The sequence below is a fragment of the Rhopalosiphum maidis genome, chromosome 1 (genome assembly GCF_003676215.2).
Source record: "Rhopalosiphum maidis isolate BTI-1 chromosome 1, ASM367621v3, whole genome shotgun sequence".
NCBI lineage: Eukaryota > Metazoa > Arthropoda > Insecta > Hemiptera > Aphididae > Rhopalosiphum > Rhopalosiphum maidis.
In genome coordinates this window covers 78,979,955-79,002,948 of record NC_040877.1, presented here as the reverse complement: position 1 = coordinate 79,002,948, position 22,994 = coordinate 78,979,955, and the positions used below count along the sequence as shown (strand labels likewise).

Sequence of the window (22,994 nt, the reverse complement as noted above, 5' to 3'; positions counted from 1 at the left end):
CGTACGTATAGTATATATTATATATAATATATGCTTCCGTGCGCGCGTGCGAATGTGTACGCGCATTTTCGAGCTCGCCTGTACAGTGTGTGTGTGTGTATGTGTGTGTGTGTGTGTCTGTGTGTATGTGTATACCCCAGACCGGCCACGCCCAAGCGGTTCCCGCCTGCCTGTTACCATCGCCGCCGACCGATCCCTTTTTTTTCATTTTACCTCCCCTCCTCGGTTGCCACCGCCGCGCCCCTAGGATTTTTCTCTGTAATTTTTTTCATACTCAGTATCCCTCCTACGCGGGGTGGCAGACTGCGGCGTGCACAATATATACCTTCTCCGGTCCGAGTTTTTTAATAGGGGAAAACTTTCTGTTGGATTAGTGACGCTGCCAGTATTCGACCCGTCTGCAAAAAAAAAATAAAAATAAAAATAAAAAATAAAAACCTCTCTGTAACTTGCGCGCACACACCACACACTCGCATGCACGCGGGCGTGGAGAAAAAAAATTGTATGTAAAGGGAAAATGTTTCTCTCAACTTTTTACCCTCTGCCTTTGCGCGGGGCTAGCATACTCTCTCCCACGCATACCTACACATATATAATGCATATACAATGTGTATATAATATATATAGAATAATACGACTATATGTATACGCGTGTGTATGGACGGTCGCGATTTCGAGGGATTTAACGATATTATAAATCTTTGTTGTGACCACGAACACTGCGGCGGCAACTGTTATAGGCAGTAGCGGTTGCCGATGGGCGGTGGACAAAATTTTTTTTAAAAAAGAAAGAAAAACCAAAAAAAAAAAATCTGACCGCAATAAAACCTTCTACGCGAAGTATAGTCGGAAGTACATAATATAATATAATATAATAATAATTAATAATAATACAACATATATATTGTTTGTATATATCGTCGAGTCACAATGAATTTCTAGGGGTTGAATCGTATTATTTATGGTAACACGGTTGTGTAGTATAAATAGCGTATACATGTGCATATTTTATTTTATATACGTGTGAATACGCTCTCAGAGCAAACCAAAGCTGTTTTCAATGAATACTTAAAATATAAAAATAAAAACGCAAGCACACATACACGTACACACACACATACAAGTTACTGACATGACTATAATATTATATAGTGTATGCCGTGTGCGCTCGTGCGCGTATTTTTTCTGGAACCATCGTATACTTAGCGCCGGTTATTCTGCACTCGTTGTTTATACCCGGATCGTAGTCCTATTATATATATATATATATATTCTGTTATACGAGTTCACACAATTCGGGAAAAACCTTTTGTGTTCATACACACACACACACACACTCACACACACACACATTTTCGCATCCTCATATATATTATGTATATTATCCTCGATAACATTAATGCGCGGACTATGATTGTTTTAAAGTCGTATGCAGCTTTATATGTGATATTTATATAAAATATAAGCACACGTTCGAGTTGAAATCCTACCACACCGCGTATATAAAATATATTTTTTATTGTTGTATAAAACCCAGCTTGCGCAATAAAGAATTTCAAATAAAATAATTCTCAAACGTAATAACAATAATAATATATATGTTTAGTGGTCAAACAAAACGAAATTTTAATATTCAAATCAGATCTAAACTTTATAATGCTACAAAAAAGAATTTTATTGAAAAACTTAAATTAAATTATTAAATATTATTTTTTTTAAACTTTAAGCTTTGCATAGTTTTTACCTACATATTTGTCTAAAGTTCAATATTCTTTTTTATTTTTTATTTATAACTAATATTCACTAGTGTTAAAATTATGATGACTTAACAATTATTACAAAAGTTGAAAACAAAGAATATTAATTATAGTAAATTATATAATAATTAATAAAGCCACCCAATATAAAAGAAATTACGATTTTAATAGCAGTTATGGATTTTGTATATGAGTATAGAGTAGGGATTAAAAGAAATATTGAGAGTTTCAAATGAATTTATTAAAATTAGGCATTTAGCCTACAGAAAAAATGCAATGTATTATTCTATCAGTTACTTTAATTTGATTTTATTTGTTTATATTAATATTTAATATACACACATTTTATTCCATTTCCCGTGGAAATTTATTTTCTCAATATGACAATATAGGATTAATGATAGTATAATATAAGTACTTAGTGTTAACAGTACACTGCACGAAATCTCTCACAAATCCATGATACTCCATGATTTTTCAATGTAAATATTATAACCACTTGTACATATCATATAATCACTTTTGAATCGACATTTAAATTTTAAATACTAAATGGAAATTAATATCTTGATTATCCTATAAATTTACAAAATTAGCTTTGACACTGATTTTCAGAAACGAGACCATCATTTTAGTTTTTGATTTAATTGTAGATAAGTTAAAAAACACTAATATGTATCTAGCTACATAATATAATAGTAGTGTCATTATAGTTCAGAAATTATTTTCTTAAAATATATTTCAAAAGTAAAGATTAGAAAAGTGTGTACTGATGGAGAAAAAGATAGATGCCAGGCTATCTAAAATACGTAGAATCTACATTATAATTCGTAGATATATTATTATTATATTATACTTATTATAGAAATCATTTACTTCATTATAAATATCTACTAAATGCAAATTCTTGTGTAGTTATACTCGTATTCCATTAAATCACAGTACTCAGTAATATTTGAATGTTGGACTAAAACCACATTATATTGCTGTATTCTAATCAATATCTACGTCATACATAGACAAGAAACAACTTTGTGTGCATTCAGCTTGCTAATTAGAAATGTCAAACAGTAGACAGTATTTCAAATGCATTTATGTTATGTAAAGTGACTAGAGAGAAATGTTTGTGATATAGGTAAATTCAAGATATTTGTCAAAACGTTTACAACGAACATATTACTATTGACCAAATATCGATAAACCTCATAATATTGTTGTTATTCTACCTTTGGACACAGGACAGTAGTGGTAATACTATCGATTGACGCAGGCAGAATCATATAGGCACATCCCTATAAATGTTTGAGATTGAGAATCAGTTTAGTATTAAAACAAATTTTCATCGGGGATATTTTCTGTCAAAAACGATTTTTCATAACACAAAAAAGTTTAATATTATTTCATCTTCTGTAAGTTTGGATAGTATTTTTTCACCAGAATTTTCTTTTTTTATCCACTTCCGCAATTCTATCGTCGGTAGGTAATTCATAAACAGTAATATCTTCATCGATTTTCGAATAATATTGTAAAATAACATTATCACAGTAGACTAACTCCCATTATTGTAATTTCATATTTTCATTCTTAAATCCAGCTTTGGAGAAACGTATTCGTTTACGTCAATATTGGAACTGTAGTACTGATGTAAAATTAACCAGCTTGTCTACTTTCGGTGTCTTATCTTTATCGGATAAAATAAAATTATAAATATTTAGGTAATTTTAGAACAATATTTAATATTTGATAATGATAATATTTACAAAAATAGGTTTGTTATCGAATAGTTTATTCGTTGTACAGAAATATCAGATTCTTTATTTAGAGATAAATGTACATATAATTAATAATAAAGATCATAGTTTTTGTAAATATTTCGTTAAACAGAAATTTTCATTAGATGTAAGTTCATATATGAAATTTTCGCTACATTTCCATATTAACATTTATTTAGAAGTATGGAACAAACTATGTATCATATTAAATATTCTTGTTGTATCTCTATAATTTATATAATATCATACATGAATCATTTGTCTATCAATCTTTAATTATTTAAACAAACATATGGAATAAATGACGTTTATAATTTATATGATTATATTTTTCTATAAATTTAGTTTACGTTTTTAATGTTTTTTATGAAGGGTTAAAAAATAATATAATTTTTATATAATTATACCTAACTCAAAATCTCAGGATTATCTATATAGTAGTTTGTCACTATAATATTATAATATAAACTGGTACAGAAATATGCAAATATTGTGTATATCTACCTATATATATTCAATGTTGTTAATTAATGAAAACAATGTTAAAATCGAAAACAAAGACGATTTTTTAATAAAATATAAATACTAATTTCGTCAAATATTCTGTGACTCTATTAATAATTTTAATGAAACTATGAATAAATTTACTTTGGATATACATTATTATGAATATATTAACTCTCTATTATATATATATATATATATATATATCAAACATGAAACATTTTAAAACAATGTGTTATACAGTTCTTAAAAATTAATAATAAACGCAATCTTTGAAAAGTTGCAACATACACCACAGCTAGAAATTTTATTTTGCACCTACACATTCTTTTAGTTAATTCATTTATTCAACAATTGTTATTATTATAAAATACAATTATCAATAATAAAGTAACAATTTTATTTTATTTGTCTACAACTCGATATTTCTACAACTGTAAATTATTATAAAAATGTGGTTAAATTTGAATTATTAAAATATTACGAAATAAGTATTAAGAAATAATGAATTTTAGACTAATTATAATGATTGATTAGAACAATTAAAATGTTAAATTTAAACTTCAATTTCGTTCGTGTACGCTGATTGAGATACTGAAAATATTAAATTAGTGTTTACTATAATATAACACTAATTTGTTTTATTAAAAGTGAATAAATAGAATAAATGAAACAGAAAAATACACTTTTTCCTTTTACATTATATATACATACATGTGCATTTTATTTACCACGTAATGCACATGTGTATACGAAGCAAACAATTCAAAACGTTGTAATTAACTAAATGTTAGCGTTAGGTATTGTGACGTCGACGTATATAAAAGAACAAAACAATCATTTCCCCGTGTCCAATAAGTGGTCCGTAAAATCAGTACGAAATCCGATTTTTAAATATTTAATCAAATAAAAATGCCGGAAAGTTTCAGCCGTAGAGAGTTTGAAAATTACTGAGAATCCTTTTTTTTAATTAAAAACAACCTGAACAATTTATACAGAATACATACGTATTATATATATATTTATATATATAAATATGTATGTGTATTTATTTTTTGGCTGGGTATCGAAATAACTTTAATGTGGTATATAATGTATTTAGTAAGTATAATAATATATAATATATTATACTTATAATTAATAAAGTTCTATACAGTGTGTATATATATGTAGGTATATTACATAAAACAGCTACAGCAGCATAGTCTCAGTAGTATGCGTCACTCGATATCGCGATTAGCAATGATTAAAAACTATTCACGGATAACGATATTTTGCGCGTTTATAAATAATGGGTTTTTTGACAGTAATATTACCTATCTCACCTACGGTAAAATTAAAAATAACGCGTATAGGACTACCTAAAAATGATCAACATTTGAAAGGTGACAAAATTATACAATTTTATTAAATAATATCACTTTTCTGTTTGACTGTTTGAATATTAAAATAATATATTATATTATATATATTATAATCTCACTATAATTGTATATCTGTAAACATTTCAAATGATTTAAAAACCATACCTATAATTAATATTGTCACATTAATATTATAATTCGAATAATTCTAACGTATCAAATTTAAAATATATGTATGTACAAATTGTAGTTATTATAACTAATGACCATAGATGGCAAGTTTATTAAGATCAGTAAAAAAAAAAAATTACTCGTATCTATTTATCTTACGCAAGTGTCGACTGTTACTTAGTTTAGTCAAGGTCGAAGCAAAAATAGTTTATATAATTACAATACAATATAAAAATATAACACGTCTCGTACCTAACTTCTTAAAATATATTTCTATTGATCATAAAGGTGTTCGTCCTCTCGACACGAGCTCTGTATTCACGATAACAAAAAAGATGGTATTTAGAAATTATGATAATCTAAAATATTTCAAAAAAATCATTTTCAAAATAAAATATTACAGAAAAAAGAATTCGATATACATTAAGACTGATTGCCTTTTTTCTCTTTATCAGATCTTCACAAAATAAATAATGCGTATCTATATTATAATATTATACTTACGCCACGTTAACAGTGAACAGACTATACATATTTATATATATGCGTTTATTGTATGTGTCACATACAAACGCAAGCTCACGTGTTATCTAAAGGGTTTAATAATAATGTTCTTCCAAATCGTTATTTTAATAAACCATGTTGAAATTGTATCACTAGATAGTATGGAAACCAACTTACTACTACCAACCGTGTCCCAACATATTCAGTTATTACCCAATATGCACTTATTACGATTTCTTATAACAATATTCTTTGTATAATAGAATGTTATTTGTAAAAATAAATGTAAAAAAAAATAAAATAAAAAATTATTATTTAATTTACCAAATCTTCTAACTATATTCTGTATATACGCGTTTTTCAGTAATACTTATATATTTAATGTTATATTTTCGACATCCGTAAATATCTTATTTATAATGCACGCGCGCACGATCATAAACTCATAACTACGATACCAAAGCCTGAAAACGATTCAATTATTTATTGTTAATTTGATCTCTATCGATTCTACACATAATATTAACCACTCATTCTATGTATATATATATATATATATATATATTTATTATGTATTATATGGTCATACCCCATATATATCTAAAATAGGCTATAAAACGCAAATTACACATTTTTGAAAATTCCTTTAACCAACTTATTCTTTCGCTCTTCAGGTAGAAACGTGATAAGACTATAGTTTTAGTACCGTTTGTACAATGATGGTTATTATTGTTATTAATAATTACTAATAAGAGTAATAACAGTACAGTGTAATATTCCTATGAAACTAGGTTTATATTTATAGGTAAAGTGTATAGAAATTTATATAAATAAATATGTGCTTTTGTTAATTGAGTATCAATTATTTTAAATATCTATTTTATTAATAATTTTGTGAATCATGATTTAAAATTGCAATTGATCATTATACAGTTATTTTGTTACTGTGTTATTTATTATGATTTAAAAAAAAAGTTATTTGGATTGTGTAGATGCAAATGACGAATGAAACATTTCAAACAAATAAAGTCATATATTAACAAAAAATAATATATTATAAAAAAAAACTGAGTGCAATTTAAATGTTTAATTTAAAATTTAAATATATTCTAAAAAATCTTTGTAACATGCCTAATTGTTTATCTAACCGCAGTCTATCATTGGACCGGTATACAAGTAATTATTGCAAATAAGTCATAATGGATAATTTTTATTCCGACGCTAATGTCTAATGTGGAAAAATATTCTACGTATAGTTTTCACCATAAATATATTTTATTTTTGTATATAATTTTTTCTTAAACCAAAAAAAATAAAAAAAACTTGAAAACTTATTATGACTATAATGAGATTATTAGGAGATTATTATAAGAATATTAAAAAGTAGTGGTATACTTTTTTACCAACACTGCACCAGTACATTATTATAAAATAAGTTTGCATATGTAATTTAGGTACACTGTGGTCTGTAGGTAGCAATTTATGGCTAAATATTAGCATCCTACTCGTAAATTAACGTTGCTTGTATAGTGTAGACGTTTTACGTTTAGGAGTTTAGGACTAGACAAGATGGATAGGCGTTTGCTGCGGGGTGCAGTATATTATATAATGTAGACAATTTGTGTATCTCGCCCGGTTCGCTCCACGTGACGATTACGATGAGTCGGACGAGGGATCGGCACGAACGCCGAACGGAGAACTTTTGCTAAATTAAATTAATAATCCCGAAATGTAATTTAATAATAGCCCAAAGCGTTGTTGTATTTTCCGATTATTGCGCCAACAAAACGTGCGCATAGTTTGGCTCTATATGTACGTAATAATATATTGCTACGCCGCTGACAGAATATGCACGTAAAATACTAATTAACTTTTTTGGCGAATATTGTTTTATTCATATTATACGATTTCATTTTAAAAATTATAACAATATTACATATAATTAATGCAATATTGGTACACTACTTTTGAACAACTCATCTTCCTCTGTCATTTACTTTCAAGCCCTACGCGTAACTTAAAAATACGAAAGTAATATACATACATTATATATCATACATAAATACTGTTTAATTTATAGAGAGTAATTATTTTATCATAATAACGACGGAAATATTATAGAATTATTTTATTATTTTTAATGTTGATATATTCATATAAGTTACATATTTTATACTTACACTTTTCTATGATTATCGGTACTTATATTTCTTCTTATTTTTAATAATAATATCATAACACGTATTTATTACCCATAAGGATAATAAAACAAAACAAAAATTTTCTATTTAATTCAATATTTCATTGTTGTATTAAAAATAAATATAAAAACGCTCATCACTTATAATGTCCTGACTTCCTAAGTAAATATTTCAATTTGCATTGCTCTTCTAAGACCCATATGGTACTATGGATTATACTATTTAACTTTGGGGTTCAACTAAACCATACAATACTGAAACAATACAGGCATGTCAATCTATATGCCTATACGTCATATTAGGAGCTACTTAGCACATTACTAATGACTTACTTATAACTTTATAAGATATGACATAAAAGTAGTTGCATTTCAACTTTTAATGCACTTACTATACTCACCTCCAAAGAAACATATAGAACTTACAATACTTACACAAATCCAGTTATGACTTATCTAATATCTTTCATCCAAACAAATTTCAGGTAATTCACCCAAGGTGCCTTAAAAGGAACTAGTGTTGGGACCTACTATCTGCCTAAAAACATACTCCATGAGATGCTGCCAATGGATGACTGCCCTTTCCCATTACTTAAATATAATCTAATTTACTTTATTGTATAATGTGTGAAACCAAATCGTAAATATAAATCTTTGTTTCAATAAAAAAAAAGTAAATATTTATGACAAAAAAAGTGTTTAAACTTATTATATATACTTCATTATTCGAATCGTTATATTAGGATATCTTATATTTCCAAATTTTGATTTATTCAGTAAAATAAGTTCAAATTGTTGATCCAAATTTGGAATAAATACAACAATTAATATTTAAATATCATAATATTCATAAATACATAGTTTATAACCATATTTACTTTTCCAAATACTGTAAAAATAATGTTTACTAGAAGGGGATTTTTATCTGTATAATAATCATCATGCAAATTTTATTTTTTGAACAGTATTAAATCTTGTATTTATATATCATGACTTTTTCAAAGTTGTTTGGTTTTTATTAAATAATATCACATAGAAAGCACATTGTTTAAATGTTCTGCTGAAATACAACACGTATACATATTATATATATATATATATATTTATTTAATAGGTACATAAATATCATATATTCACATGTGTACTACACAAATTTACTTGTTCTATCTAAATGTATTGTATTTTCATAATGTATAAATATATAATACATATTGTCCATACTTATACTAATTATACCTTATATTCATACAGAACAATTATAGGTTGATTTTTAAGAACAATATTTTCAAGTACTATTTTTAATCAACAGTGTCCTGTGGCTATACCAATCTGCAATTTATTTTTGTTGAATGATAATTATCTTTTATTCATAATAATTGTTAATCATATGAATTTTATGAATATATTGATACAACTAAATCGGAATTTGAACGAATAGTTTTTTATTTATTTAACATTGTATGTTAAATTGTTCTTTTATTCTTATATTTACAAGGGCAATTGGTCCATGGGCCATGATGTTTGGAAGATATAGGAACAAATATGATTCAAAATTTATAGTAATCAATCAATATTAATCTATCAGCATTTTATAACATCAAAAAATTGACCAAGTAAATACTAAATTCAATATTACATTTATTTTATATTATTGTAAAATGTAAAGCCATTGTTTAAGGAAAATAATTATCCTCGGCGTATACATTTTAATTTATAACTAAGCAACGCTTATTTGAATTTTTATTTAGATACTTACATCAACAAAAATCATCTGCTTAGTAAAATTAGTTCTTATTTGAAAAAAAAGAAGTTTCACTGGACACTTCGAAGAATAAAATCAAAATATTTGAAAATTTGTTCTTTCTGTAAATTAAAATTAAACATGTTTAGTAAATTATCATGAATAATTTGTTATAAATTCGAGTGAATTAAATTAATATAAGTACCTTTTCATATCAAATCAAACACCATATTACAATATAATATTTATAAAATATTATGTAATTATCTTGTATTAAAAGTGTATGGCTCGTTGTTAATTGTTATAAATGTGAATGATTTGATGTAGTATTGTTAACAGACAATATTTCTGTATAGTGTAGTGAACTATGCGCACGATGGATAAGGTTCATTAGGTAGTTGATTTGGTTAGAGAAATGTACAAGCGTACAACATGCAACAGCTGACTGTCAATAATTATCGATAAGCAATGTTGAGTTCTACTATGTTATATTTTAGTTGTCTGTGATGCGTATACATAGTTAGGTATTGTATTCATGTAAAAATATTTGAATGGACGTATAATGAACCATATAACGGTTGACGAAGATATGTGTAAATATTTAGTCTAAAATATTAAAGCGTGTTATTACGTCTGGTATTGAAAAAATATCCTAAGATTAATTGGACATATTTATTTAAGAAATAAAAGTAATATTTAATTTGAAAATTATTCAATATAAAAACTCTATGTGAATTCTAAAAATAATGTAAGACCTGAAGTCACCCTATCGCTCTTAACTAATACATTTTTTTTAGATATGCCATCTTATTTCAAATCATTCATTCGATTTATTTGATAATCGATATTGAAAACATAATAATAATTCGTAAATAAGACAATATTAAAATAATATTTAAGATTTTTAGATACGAATCCTATCATCTGCACACAAATGTATTTCTAATCTTTTTTTTGCTTTTTTTTTACTATCATGATATAATACACAATCGATACATGATCATAGTTAGTTTATATAATTTAAGATTAGTTCAACAACAATAGTTTTAATACATTATTGCATTAATGATTTCCCTGTGAGTCAAGTTTATATTATGTTAAAATGTAAAAGCTAGTCGGCTCCAACACCCTTAAAATTCCAATACTTAATCCCTAAAACAATAATTTAAATTTTTTAAGTAATTTTACGTTTATTGCCATTTAGATAATTCTAAATATATTTATTTGAAAATAAGAATAAACAAATATTGTACTGTTAATAAAAAGGAGGACTGTATAGGCAACACATCTTACATAATAATTTTTTATCACGTAAAATAAGATTCTTAATAAAGATTTATATTGTATTTAATTTACCATGGTTGTATTAATGAATATTATTAGATTATTATTAATTATTTTTTCAAACTTACTATTTTATTAACATCGTTTAACAAATTGGTTTATACGGAGAAAATTGGAACGAATCCATTTCGTATTGTTATTGTTTGACAGAGTAATGGTTGAATAGCAGATCTAGCGCGATCTGTTGACTCATGCTATTGTTTATTTGGTATGAAAACTGATGATAAACACAGGAATAAAATAATATTCTAAAGTAGATCCCAACCACTTAAGTTCAAGTACACAAACTAAAAACCATATTATATTGTCGGATGACGCTGAAAACAAAAAAAAAAAAAGTAATTGAATGACGATTATTATATTATTATAACATTAATATTATTATGCCTTAAATTCGATCAAAACGATAATATTATTGTTTATATTTTCTGTTATACAGTTTTTATTATTATACTATTATACGGTTTGTTTATAATAATTTTAACGAATTTGAATTAAATTTTTGTTATTAACTCTACCGGCAGAGTTAATCGAACCAAATCTAGCGTGGTGTGTATTAAACTCAAATCACGTACAAATTACAGAGAAATCAAAACTGTAGGCTTAATAGATAATGCAGACGAATCAGAATAAATTGATTATGGTTACTTATCGTAAAAGTGTGTATAAAATAATGCTGTTGATACATTTTCTGTTTTCTTAAAAATTACTTTTCGAAATCAAGTATAACACAGTAATTGTAGACATTTTAGTACATATTATACAGTTGCGTAACGTTTTAAGACCGAATAAAATAACTCGTGTATTTAAAAATGTCATAATAAGATACCTACCTATGTGTCATAATGTTTCAAGAAAAGATGTAACAAAGCTAATATCATTGATTATAAATATTATTATTTATTAATGATAATATACAAAGTTAATGAATGAATCATCATTGACCATCTGAGCATGGGAACACTAGAGGGTTACATAGATTGTAGGTTTGTATCCTTCCTTGTACCTCAAATTAAAATAAATTATTGTCGTTACTAATTACTTAGTGGTTTCTTACCTATTTAGTGGTATATTTTTAAACTTAATTCTAATATATCCACATATTAACTTAATCGTCATAAGTTAGTAAGACTTTATTTTTTTTTTCTAAAACGACGTTATTTTTTTATACATATTATTAAAAAAATATAATAATTAATAACATTAACAAAACAAACTTGAAGCTAGTATAAATAACTAATAAATATAATATTATAAAAGTATTTTAACTTCATCATCAACACACAATTATATACTGAAATATAAAATTCATTAAAAGATATATTTTTAATCTTATACTCGTAATATTACAAAAAAGCTGTACCTACACAGTATAATCAAAAATTGTAGTTTTAGTGTTCTCGAATTTTCCAATTGAAATATGTACCTACCATTACAAAATTTTTTAAAAATCGTATAGAGTTAAATCAAAAACTACTACTCTCTATTATATTAATTTTATTAAGTTCATACACATTGTATTTTATTAATTAAATAAAATTAATTTAAATGATAGATTTTTGAAATGTATACCTAGGTACAACATAAATATTTTAAAGAGATATAATCGACTCCTAATTCATTGAGCCTCAAAATTGAGCCACCTTATTTCCCCTCTCCTATTATATTTGAAGTAGACTAAATTATAACTGTAGATGATATTTTTCATTATGATAGAAAGTTGAAGATTACAATAAAATAATATTTTTCGTCCCCTTATATAAACAATGAAGTTTCAATTTTTATTTTGATCAAGTTGGGTCGCAATGTTTTTTAATCATCCACAAACGTGTGTAGACGGTGCCTTTTTCGTATAAATAAAAAAACGTGTTAATCTTAGGAAATTATAAATGAATATACAAACGATCTTTTAATCATATCCAAGTACCCACACGTCTTAAGATTTAGATGATCGACTACAGTACACATAAAATAATTATACTTTAAATAAAACTGATTTCGTTTTATAAAAGTTGAATATTTATTTATTTTGATACAACATTTTTTGTATTTTATCATTAAGGACGCTTAATTAATGGACGGTTAAATTAATATACTTAATATATATGTACATATTCTTCAAGCCATAATCATAATATTTTAAAAGTTAATTCTCCGTGGGACACCTTGTACATCAAAATATTTTAAAACATAAATTTAAAGTTAAACTGTACAAAAAAAAAAATCTATTAATTATATATCAAAATCTAAACAAATTATTCAAATATTATACAGGTATACTTAATAAATTTTTATATTAAGACATACCTTTGATTTAAAATACTTTGGTATGAACAAAATATTATAGATCATGTTGTTATTTATACGATATTTCATCATTAATTACTTTCCTATATTATATTATTGAATTATTCATGGAAAACAATAGTGCTCTATAAACATTAACTACTGACGCGCAATCTCTGGAGATCGAAATAAATAAAAACAGAATTAACCATCTTCTTTTATTCAAAATAAAATACGTAGGCAATAATCATTATCGATGCTATAAACAATATTATATGCACATATATTATATTTTTCAATTAAAATTTGTAGCCAATAAGATGGAATAAATAAATAAAACTTTTATTTAGTATATATTTTACTTGACAATGTTTTTATGTACCTATAGTATCTAGTATAGTATTGTATTAAAAATAGTGATTAATGGAAAATTTAATATTCTGCTATTCTATAATAACTAATATTCAGTTGGTTGTACTTTGATTTCAATTTTAGGTAGATATTTATTATGATAGATAATTATTAGCTGTCATGAAATGAAATGAAAATTAATCATTAAGTTTATTATGATATACATTTTAACATTGCATATCTTATTAGAAGCTGTTTTTTCTATGTCAAATCTGTAACCAAAGTCAATTACCTAGGTATATGAATTAATTTTGTAATTTTTTATATTTGTCAAATCGAACACGAAGTAGGTACTTATAGAATAATGATGAATAATGATAATCATAGTAAAATATAAATTAGCTGTGCCACTCATTCGCAAACGCATAATTAATGTAGGAAAGTGCTAATGACAGCGTATAGCGTTGTATCGTTCTATGTTGCACAGTAGGTACATATAATATACATAGCTAGGTAACTCATTACGCAAGCGTTTTATAATATTATTATTTTATACAATTATATTAACCGATAGTTACAATGACGTCACAAAAAGGAACGGTTTTCGTAATAATATTATATTAACGTGTTGATATTATAGTCGTCATAAACGGTATACAATCATGAACGCAGAAATAGAAAATATTATACCTATTGTCAGTACACAACAATGCGTGATAGTGTTTGGTAATTCGAAAAATTGATAATATATTCCACTTGTGCAGCAACACTTTCGAGAGTGTGTCTACAGAGACCGGCAGAGACCTAACCGAAACAGCGAAAGAGTGAGAGAGTGAGTGGGAAAATATACAATATTTCGTTGCCAGCAACTTTAAAAACAAAAAAAAAAGTAATTAAGCCGGTCCGGGTGGTATATAGGAGGAGCAGAAGAGGACTAACAAAAAAAAAAAAAAGATAAACGATATATATTTTTTCGTAGTGAAAATAAATAAAAACAAAAATAAAATACAACTTTTTTTGCGGTCTTCGACTGCGTGCGGTTCTTAAATTCATCCAAGAGATTAAACACACGGGTTCCCCTGCCGACTTGGGCTAACAAAGATTAATTCTTTCGCGACCATCGCCTCCCCCGCCAAAGCGCGCGCGCAGACCCCTTCGGAGCCCCTTAATTAATCATATATACGCGTATAGTGAGCGCCCGCGCGCGCGTGTGTGTGTGTGTGTGTGTGTGCGTACGCGAAAAACGAAAATGTTTTCGTCCGTCGTGTTGTAATGGGTTTTTATCCGAGCGCGCGTGTGTGCTCGCGCGTTATGCGGCGGCGGCTCCAACATGCCGCCATAGGGCGTTACGTACACACTCACAAACTATATACTTTTATACAGGGTGATTTACCGATATCCCCTTATGCTTTTACATTAGAATTACGGCATTTGAAATTTACAACTTATACTCGACGAAGATAAGATGTGTGTATTTATTTTTCTTTTGTTAAGAATTTATTCTTGTATCGTAGTTTATATTATCATGTAGGCACACGCGTCCTCCGACGATGTAGGAATCAAAACTAATATGGAAAATATTTCTAAAAATATAGACGATTTTGTATACTAAGTATATTATTCAATATTCCTTGATATAAAAATGATACTAAACAAAATACCTAACAGTTGTAATATAATTGGTATATCGTCTTGATACGATTTTTACTTGAGTTTTGAAAATTAGAAAATTAACATAAACTTTGCTGTTTACATTTTGTATATTGGTTAATAAACTTAACACTTGTCTATACAGACGTTATTTTCAGTAATTAAAAATTGATTGAATAACTAATTATTAAATAATTTACAGGAATATTTATTAAATTATTTATATTCTTAAATTAAATCTATATATTGTATGTAATATTTTCTACCGCTGTTAAAATAACGAGTTCTAATAAACATATTGTTATTATTGTATTTGATTTAGTTATTATTAGTATACAATGAAAATGATTACAAATGTAAAAATGTTAAAAGATCAATATTAACTAGTACTATAATTGTTTAATCGTCAAATCATTCAACCCTATTGTCATATAGACCAGCGCGGATCCAAGGGTGGGGGCAAGTGGCCATGCCCCCCGTAGACTCTGTTATGCAGGTAAATTTTAGGATGTCTGTTTTTGGCAGCCGATAAAATACGATACGCAAATAGTATTGCCCCCCTCCCGTAAATTTAGTCTGGATCCGCGCCTGATATAGACATTTTATTCTTATTGAACTTGCTTAACTCTGAAACTATATACTTATTCAATATGTTTTTTATTTATGTACGTCAAAATTGTTCCGCCTGCAGTAAAAATTAACAGTTTAATGTTGAAACAAAAGTGTCTAAGCTATAACAGGACATTCTTTGTATAGGTAATATAACTGAAATAAAAAAAATCTAAACAACTGCAGAAAATAAGATCTTAATGTCTAACATATTATACATGAAAATTCCAAAACTTTTGAACAAATTCGAGATCGAAGGGAAACACGCAGTGGCCGAATCACACGCTTGGCAAATCACCCTGTATACGCATGCGTATGGTATATGTGTATAAGCGATGGGAAAGTCGAAGCTCGAAAATGGTAATTTTGGTTGGGTATACCGAGTATAATATACGCGTATTATAATAATATATACGTACGTACCTATGCCGTTGTGTTATTATTATATGCCCTCTGGTCTTACGCCACCGCACACACATCGTTACGTATATAATATATTCTTTAACTCCGAAAACTCGACCACCGTGCAGTACCTCTACCCCCTCTTTGCATACCGATATCATTGTCGTATGCGTTACGGTCGCCCGGGCGGCCCCGTAGGTACCACAATATATAGCTATATAGTAATATAATACATTGTATAATAGGTGTACGATTCCCTCGTGTAATTTTCGACTTGAATCGTAAAAAACGAGCGGTTATATTATATAATATCTAATATGTTACCATCGATGACGCAGTAATTTAGGTAATAACAAAAATGGCTATCCAATATCAGCATTAAATGGCCAACACTAGTAGTTGGTATAGTCGATGATTATATATGTTACGGTAAATGATGTAAACGAGGTAAAAGACGTCATTCCCCGGTAAATGACATCATTTACCTAAAAATTGGTAAACGTTGTAAATGCAGACATTCTCCGGTTATTGTCGTCAATCACCAGTTTAATTGGAGAATGATGTTCAATATTTTTATGTCGATGTGAACGATCAGCGATAAGCGTGTAGGTGCTGAATAAGCTTCGTTAGTTGAAAATATACACGAGCACAAATTTCTCCGTGTAAAGAAAAATTTCTAGAGCTAGATGAAGCCATGAAAAAAATTAAAGACAGGGAAATAACATTAAGAGAAGCCGCAGGACACGGAATAGCTGGTCATCAAGGATTTAATCGATGCAACTGCAAAACTGGTTGTGGTACTAAAAAATGTGCTTGCAATGCAGCGGAAATGTTGTGCAGTTCAAAATGTCATGGAAACCAAAATTGTCACAATAAATCATTATTATAAATAGTACCTATAGTAAAACAATCAGTGTATTATTTGAGATTTATCATCATTTACCACTAGTTTTGGTAAATGACATCAATGACCGGTGAAAGATGTACATTTGAATTTAAAATCTGGTTTTTTACATCATTTACCTATATAATCGAATCATTTTGGTAAAAGACGTCATCCACCGGAGAATGACGACATTCACCAATATTCATCTTTCACCGTAACATATACATTATAGCAGATAATATAGGAAGTGTTATAAAAATCAATTATTTTTAGACAATGTTGATAATTTTGTTTAAAGTTATATTTAAATTAGGTTAGAAGTTTCAAATGATCCTATACGACGTACATAAAAGTCGGTAAATTATTTAGGCAAGTATATATTATAATATGATGTTATGTTATACGCGAGTACGTGTGTAAGAAATAATATAACAAGTAGATACCTATAAATTCAAAAAATATTGAACCGTTTTAAATAAAAGTTATATCAATTGATTCCTTGGGACTTAGAGAGTATATTTTATATTTTATTGTTTAATCCTTATTCCTTATGCATTTTTATAGGGTGGTTCACACAGTCACACATGAATTTAGTTTTGGCTCACGACATTTTTGTTTTTTTTTTTTTTACTTTGTAGAAATATTGAAAAAAATTGTGAATAGATTTTTAAAACAGATCGAATATTTATGATGAACGCAATTATAATAATTACTTTTATGAATTGCTTTCTTATTATAGACGTATTTCTTATGTGAACACATAAAGACGAATATCAATCTAAAGATATTAGAGTTATGTTTGTTTTTAAGCATTATTCGAATCTGTAATCTCCAAATTCTTGTGTTTCCGTTAAAAATATATCCAAAATTAAAAAATGGAAAATCATAAAATTAATCATTGTTACTGTGTTTGTATTATACATTTCAATTGAAGAAAAACAAAAACAAAAACAATAAAAATATTAATTTAGAGATTAATTTTAATCCAGACGGAGTAATACAGTAATACATCTAATATATACGATAATCGTACAAAATATTATATTTACAATATATTATATATTGTTTGTAGACTGTGACTTTAAAAATTCGATTCAACATATTTTTTTCCCTACAAACAAACTAAAATGTTATTGTTACTTGACATTATACTTTAATATATACATTAGATCTTTTACTGATTTTTTTTAAACTCACAGTCTATGTCTGTACCTAGGTAAGTATAGCTGAAATACAATAAATTTACAATTATGTTGATAAACGAATAAACACTGAATGACGTTTTTATTTAATTTTTCTTTATATGCTTTATAATTATTATTTTTATTGGTTGTACAATTTGTTCATCTTAATATTTTACTAGTACTAATTTATCGGTATAAGTACTCATTCTCTAATTTCGCTTATTCTAACTACAATATACTATACCTTATGTACTTATATCACTTGAAATCATAAACTTTGTTTTTCTTCATTATTTGAAATGAAAAATCAGTAGAAATCGTAGACAATACGTCATATTAAGCAATGCTCTAGTAAACAAGTATAATTATAGTCATTGGTAACGTATTAGTAAAAAGCCACTCATTAGTGACACTAATTTAGTCTGGTCATTAAAATACCTATAATTATAGTGCCTTTAACAAATGAAACGTCGGCTTTATTTAAATTGACTTTATACAATACATAATATTATATAATCTATACGCGTATTATAAGTAATAACCTATTTCGTTTTGATGTCTCTCACGCCTTAAAATAAATAACAAAAATATGATTCGATGAAAAGTACCACTATTTGTGTATGTGTGTGTGTGTGTTGGTGGGTGGGTATGTAGTACTCCCCATAATTATATATCGTATGCAATATGTGTATATAATATATATATATTTATTATATTAGGGTCTGTGTCGTCGCCGGTCGAAAATCCACTCTCGATTTTTCCTGTCTTCCACGACCCTTATATTATAACCATAGTACTTTTCCCCACAACCCCTCGTTTCTTCCATTTATATAAAGCTCACATTTTCCCCGAAACTCGTCTCCACATCCGCATCGCATCCCACGATTTGCATAATGCTCTATGAATAATAATTCAATTACACGTCAGCCGGTATTCTCTCTTTACATTCGCATTGCCATCCCCGTTTCATTTTAATTTCAATTTTTTTTTACGGTATTCTATTTAATTTGGTCAATACCACAGTACCGCACTGACTGGTCCCCAGAAATTCGGTTTGTACTTCTGATATAAATTAACGGGGAAAAACAAAACAAAAAAAAACCTATGGAAAAAGGATCCACTCAATTTTGCCAGAAGTGCCTCAAGATAACCCGGTCGGTTTTGTTTCGTAGCCAACAAAAAGGGTTTTTATCTGTCTCCCTTTCTCTTTTGCTCTCTTTTTCCACTCGTGCGTTTTTTCGCTTCCCTGAAGCCTTTTTCGGTTTCATATAATCATGTACCCTTTTTTTTATTTTATTTTATTTTTTATTTGACTGTACCACCCCCGCGGGCCAATGAGGGTCGGCGAAGTGCCTTGGAGGGGTTTAGAAAAATCGAAGACACGGACCCGGCAGATAACGACATTCATTAATTCCCAGCAGGGCTTCAGACCGCATCGCCAAACGTAAATCGACTCTGCACAACTTTGACCATTACGTGTGGAATTCTGGTGGGCCTGAGGAGTGGAGAACGGTATTATATATATGTATATTTTTTTTGTTGGCCGGGTCTTCTCGTCCCCCGCGTCTCGTATTTATCAGGCAACATTTTAATGTTTTTTTTTTTTTTAACTCCCCCGCGACATAAATCTCGGAACTCAAAAGAGTAAAAACAAAAACTAAACTTTGTTTATTTCTCATACGTAAACACGACTGACTGACCACATTACCTCGCGTTTAAAAATTTAACTACGAATCGAACACCATACTACACATTTCTTGAATATTAATTATCATGATATCTTTATACCGTGGATATAAATCAGGTAGAATTTTAAATCAAGAAAGTTAACCTATACAATTATACACTATATTTTATGTTTGAGTATTATTATAAATTATAATATACTACTAGGCTATCATTTTAAAGTTAAACACTTATTTTTTTTCAAAACTTTATAATTTTTACTATTATTAAGGTTTAAAATTTTTGATCACATGAATATTATACTTCATATTCTGAATCAGAATATTTTTTTAAGAATTTCGCTTTTAAGTTTAAATGAGCGACGTAGAGTAGCTTTATTTTATGAAATTAAAATATTTTCAAAAAACTAAAGAGTAAAGAGTATTTTGTAAATTCATTAACATTTTTTGAGAAAATACAGAATATCTCAGTTAAAAGTATCGCCTTGTGTATTATACACACACACACATATATATATATAGTTATTATTGGTTTTTGAACCATAATATTACTGTTTTCGACAACTAATAGTTTTAAACGTTGATATTATCTATTTGGTATTACTCTGATATATACGTATATAATTAGTCTTAAGCAAATAAACAATAAATTCGTTTCAGTCGTTGTGACCATTATTACTCGTTATTACCTTTATTATAGTTTTAAAAATGGATGTGTAAGTATGTATATATATAGGTACATACTACTAATGACAAAAATATGAATTATAAAGAATCATTTTTGTCCAGTTATATATTGGCCTAATGAAAATTAAACGGTATGACTACATCATAAAATCGTCATGTCGAAACTTATTCTGTCGATTAACCGGGTAAAGTAAACACTAAATTATAAGGCGATAATGGGACTTGACCGCCAAAAGTCCCTCGATAAATAATTCCACAGGATTTTCGTTGAACATTATTTATATACAGACCATGCGGCGATTAATACACACGGTGTTTCGCTTTTTTTGTTTTTTTTTTTTATAATTTTTTATAGGGATGGGAGCGAGAGAGGCTTACAAAACGAACAGCACGCACCGTACCTATGCAATTGTGGTGCTGATAAATATTAATCATTTCATCGTACCTACATGTAAATTACTCGATTAACATCTCACGCGTGTATTATGACTACTGCTGTAACGCGCAGTTGTTGCGCGCAGAAAAAAATAGAATACAGAATGTCTAGTGTAAAATAAAATGTTAAACAGAACGTGTGCTATAAAAAAAAAAAAAAAAACTATATACATACAAATTCAATGTTATTCTTTTTCATTTTACTCTACACTATAATATCGTGTTTTAGACAACACGTTTTATCGTTTCGGTCAAATTCAATATTTACGTGGTTCTAAGACTCCTAATTTGATTATAATATATATTATTATATTAAATGTAGACGTACGACTATAATAAATCAGAAAATTATTATATAATAAAATAATATTTTTGTTACAGGTTTTATGTAAGCTCTTCAAATGTTCATTCCCGGGTCAGATTTAAACGCAACAAGACAACAAAATATTTATATGAACATTGAACATATAATATATATCATATTATGTGTTAAAAAATTGTAAGATTATTTTATAACATATAAATATTTACATAATATATAATTACATTTATAAAAATCTTAATGATTTACTTTAAATTTATTTTGCTATTATATCCTTCGTAAGAAATTTTTAATAAATTGATTTATATTTTATACTATGTGGTAAGAACGGGAAGTTGCAGAGCAATTTAGTAATAAAACATAACTATATATATAGTAAAATAGTAGTAACCTCTTGTAAAATTATATACATATTTTATAAGTTTTTAACACGAAGTCGTAGGTATAAGAATTGTATTTAATTATTATTTTATGAATCTGAATTACTGTATTCCTGTCAACGATGTGTATAGAAAGCCATAAAATACTGAATTTTAAGTCTTCCGTAAAATTTTAGTGGTCGTCGCATTGTAAACGCTTATATTGTTATAATTTGTGCATCTAATTTATAAGGTAATATAATACTTATCGTGTTTATTTAAATTAAATATTTGAGAACTTTGTTTTTTTGTATATATGTTTATTGTATATATTATGATAATACAACATTATCTTTTTGTGCCAAAGCGCACATAATATGTGTTTAGTTTTTTTAGGTTAAGATCTGAAAGCTAAGACAAATGTATAATGCTTAATTATTGCTTTTCAAAACTATAACATTGCCACTATAAAAGTAATTTCAGACGGCGTATAGATTATGAAAATGTATAATTACAAATATATGAATGGTTAGATTCAAATAATTACGTCTCCAATCTCCTTATTTTTCTCAAAAAATAAACACTGTATACCTATATTAAGTTTGATCCATTACCATATTGCCGTTGTTGTTAAATAAGTGCTATAGTTACCTATAACGACTGTATAGGGTAAACTTGATCATTTTAAAATATACAATATTAAGTTAATATATAAGTAAATCCGCTAATGTAGAATAACTATTATTATACAGTGATCCAAAAAGAACGCTTTTTTTTTAAG

The 22,994-nt window shown here is 27.4% G+C and overlaps 1 protein-coding gene and 1 long non-coding RNA gene across 2 annotated transcripts in view; both read left to right on the top strand.

Moving 5' to 3' along the window:
- Positions 1 to 22,092, top strand: part of LOC114253644 — a 35,284-nt gene extending 13,192 nt beyond the window's left edge. The window contains exon 3 of the long non-coding RNA XR_003625196.1: positions 21,914 to 22,092. This is a non-coding gene — a long non-coding RNA (uncharacterized LOC114253644). The remainder of the gene's footprint in view (positions 1 to 21,913) is intronic.
- On the top strand, positions 17,089 to 17,747 carry LOC113557731. The gene has a single exon (XM_028188581.1). The coding sequence runs from the start codon at positions 17,350 to 17,352 to the stop codon at positions 17,542 to 17,544; it is 195 nt and encodes a 64-aa protein (XP_028044382.1). The 5' UTR covers positions 17,089 to 17,349; the 3' UTR covers positions 17,545 to 17,747.
- Positions 22,093 to 22,994: the final 902 nt, after the last annotated feature.

Bases quoted from the DNA above. Each gene is read 5' to 3' on its own strand.
- LOC113557731 (XM_028188581.1), top strand. From the start codon at position 17,350: ATGAAAAAAATTAAAGACAGGGAAATAACATTAAGAGAAGCCGCAGGA.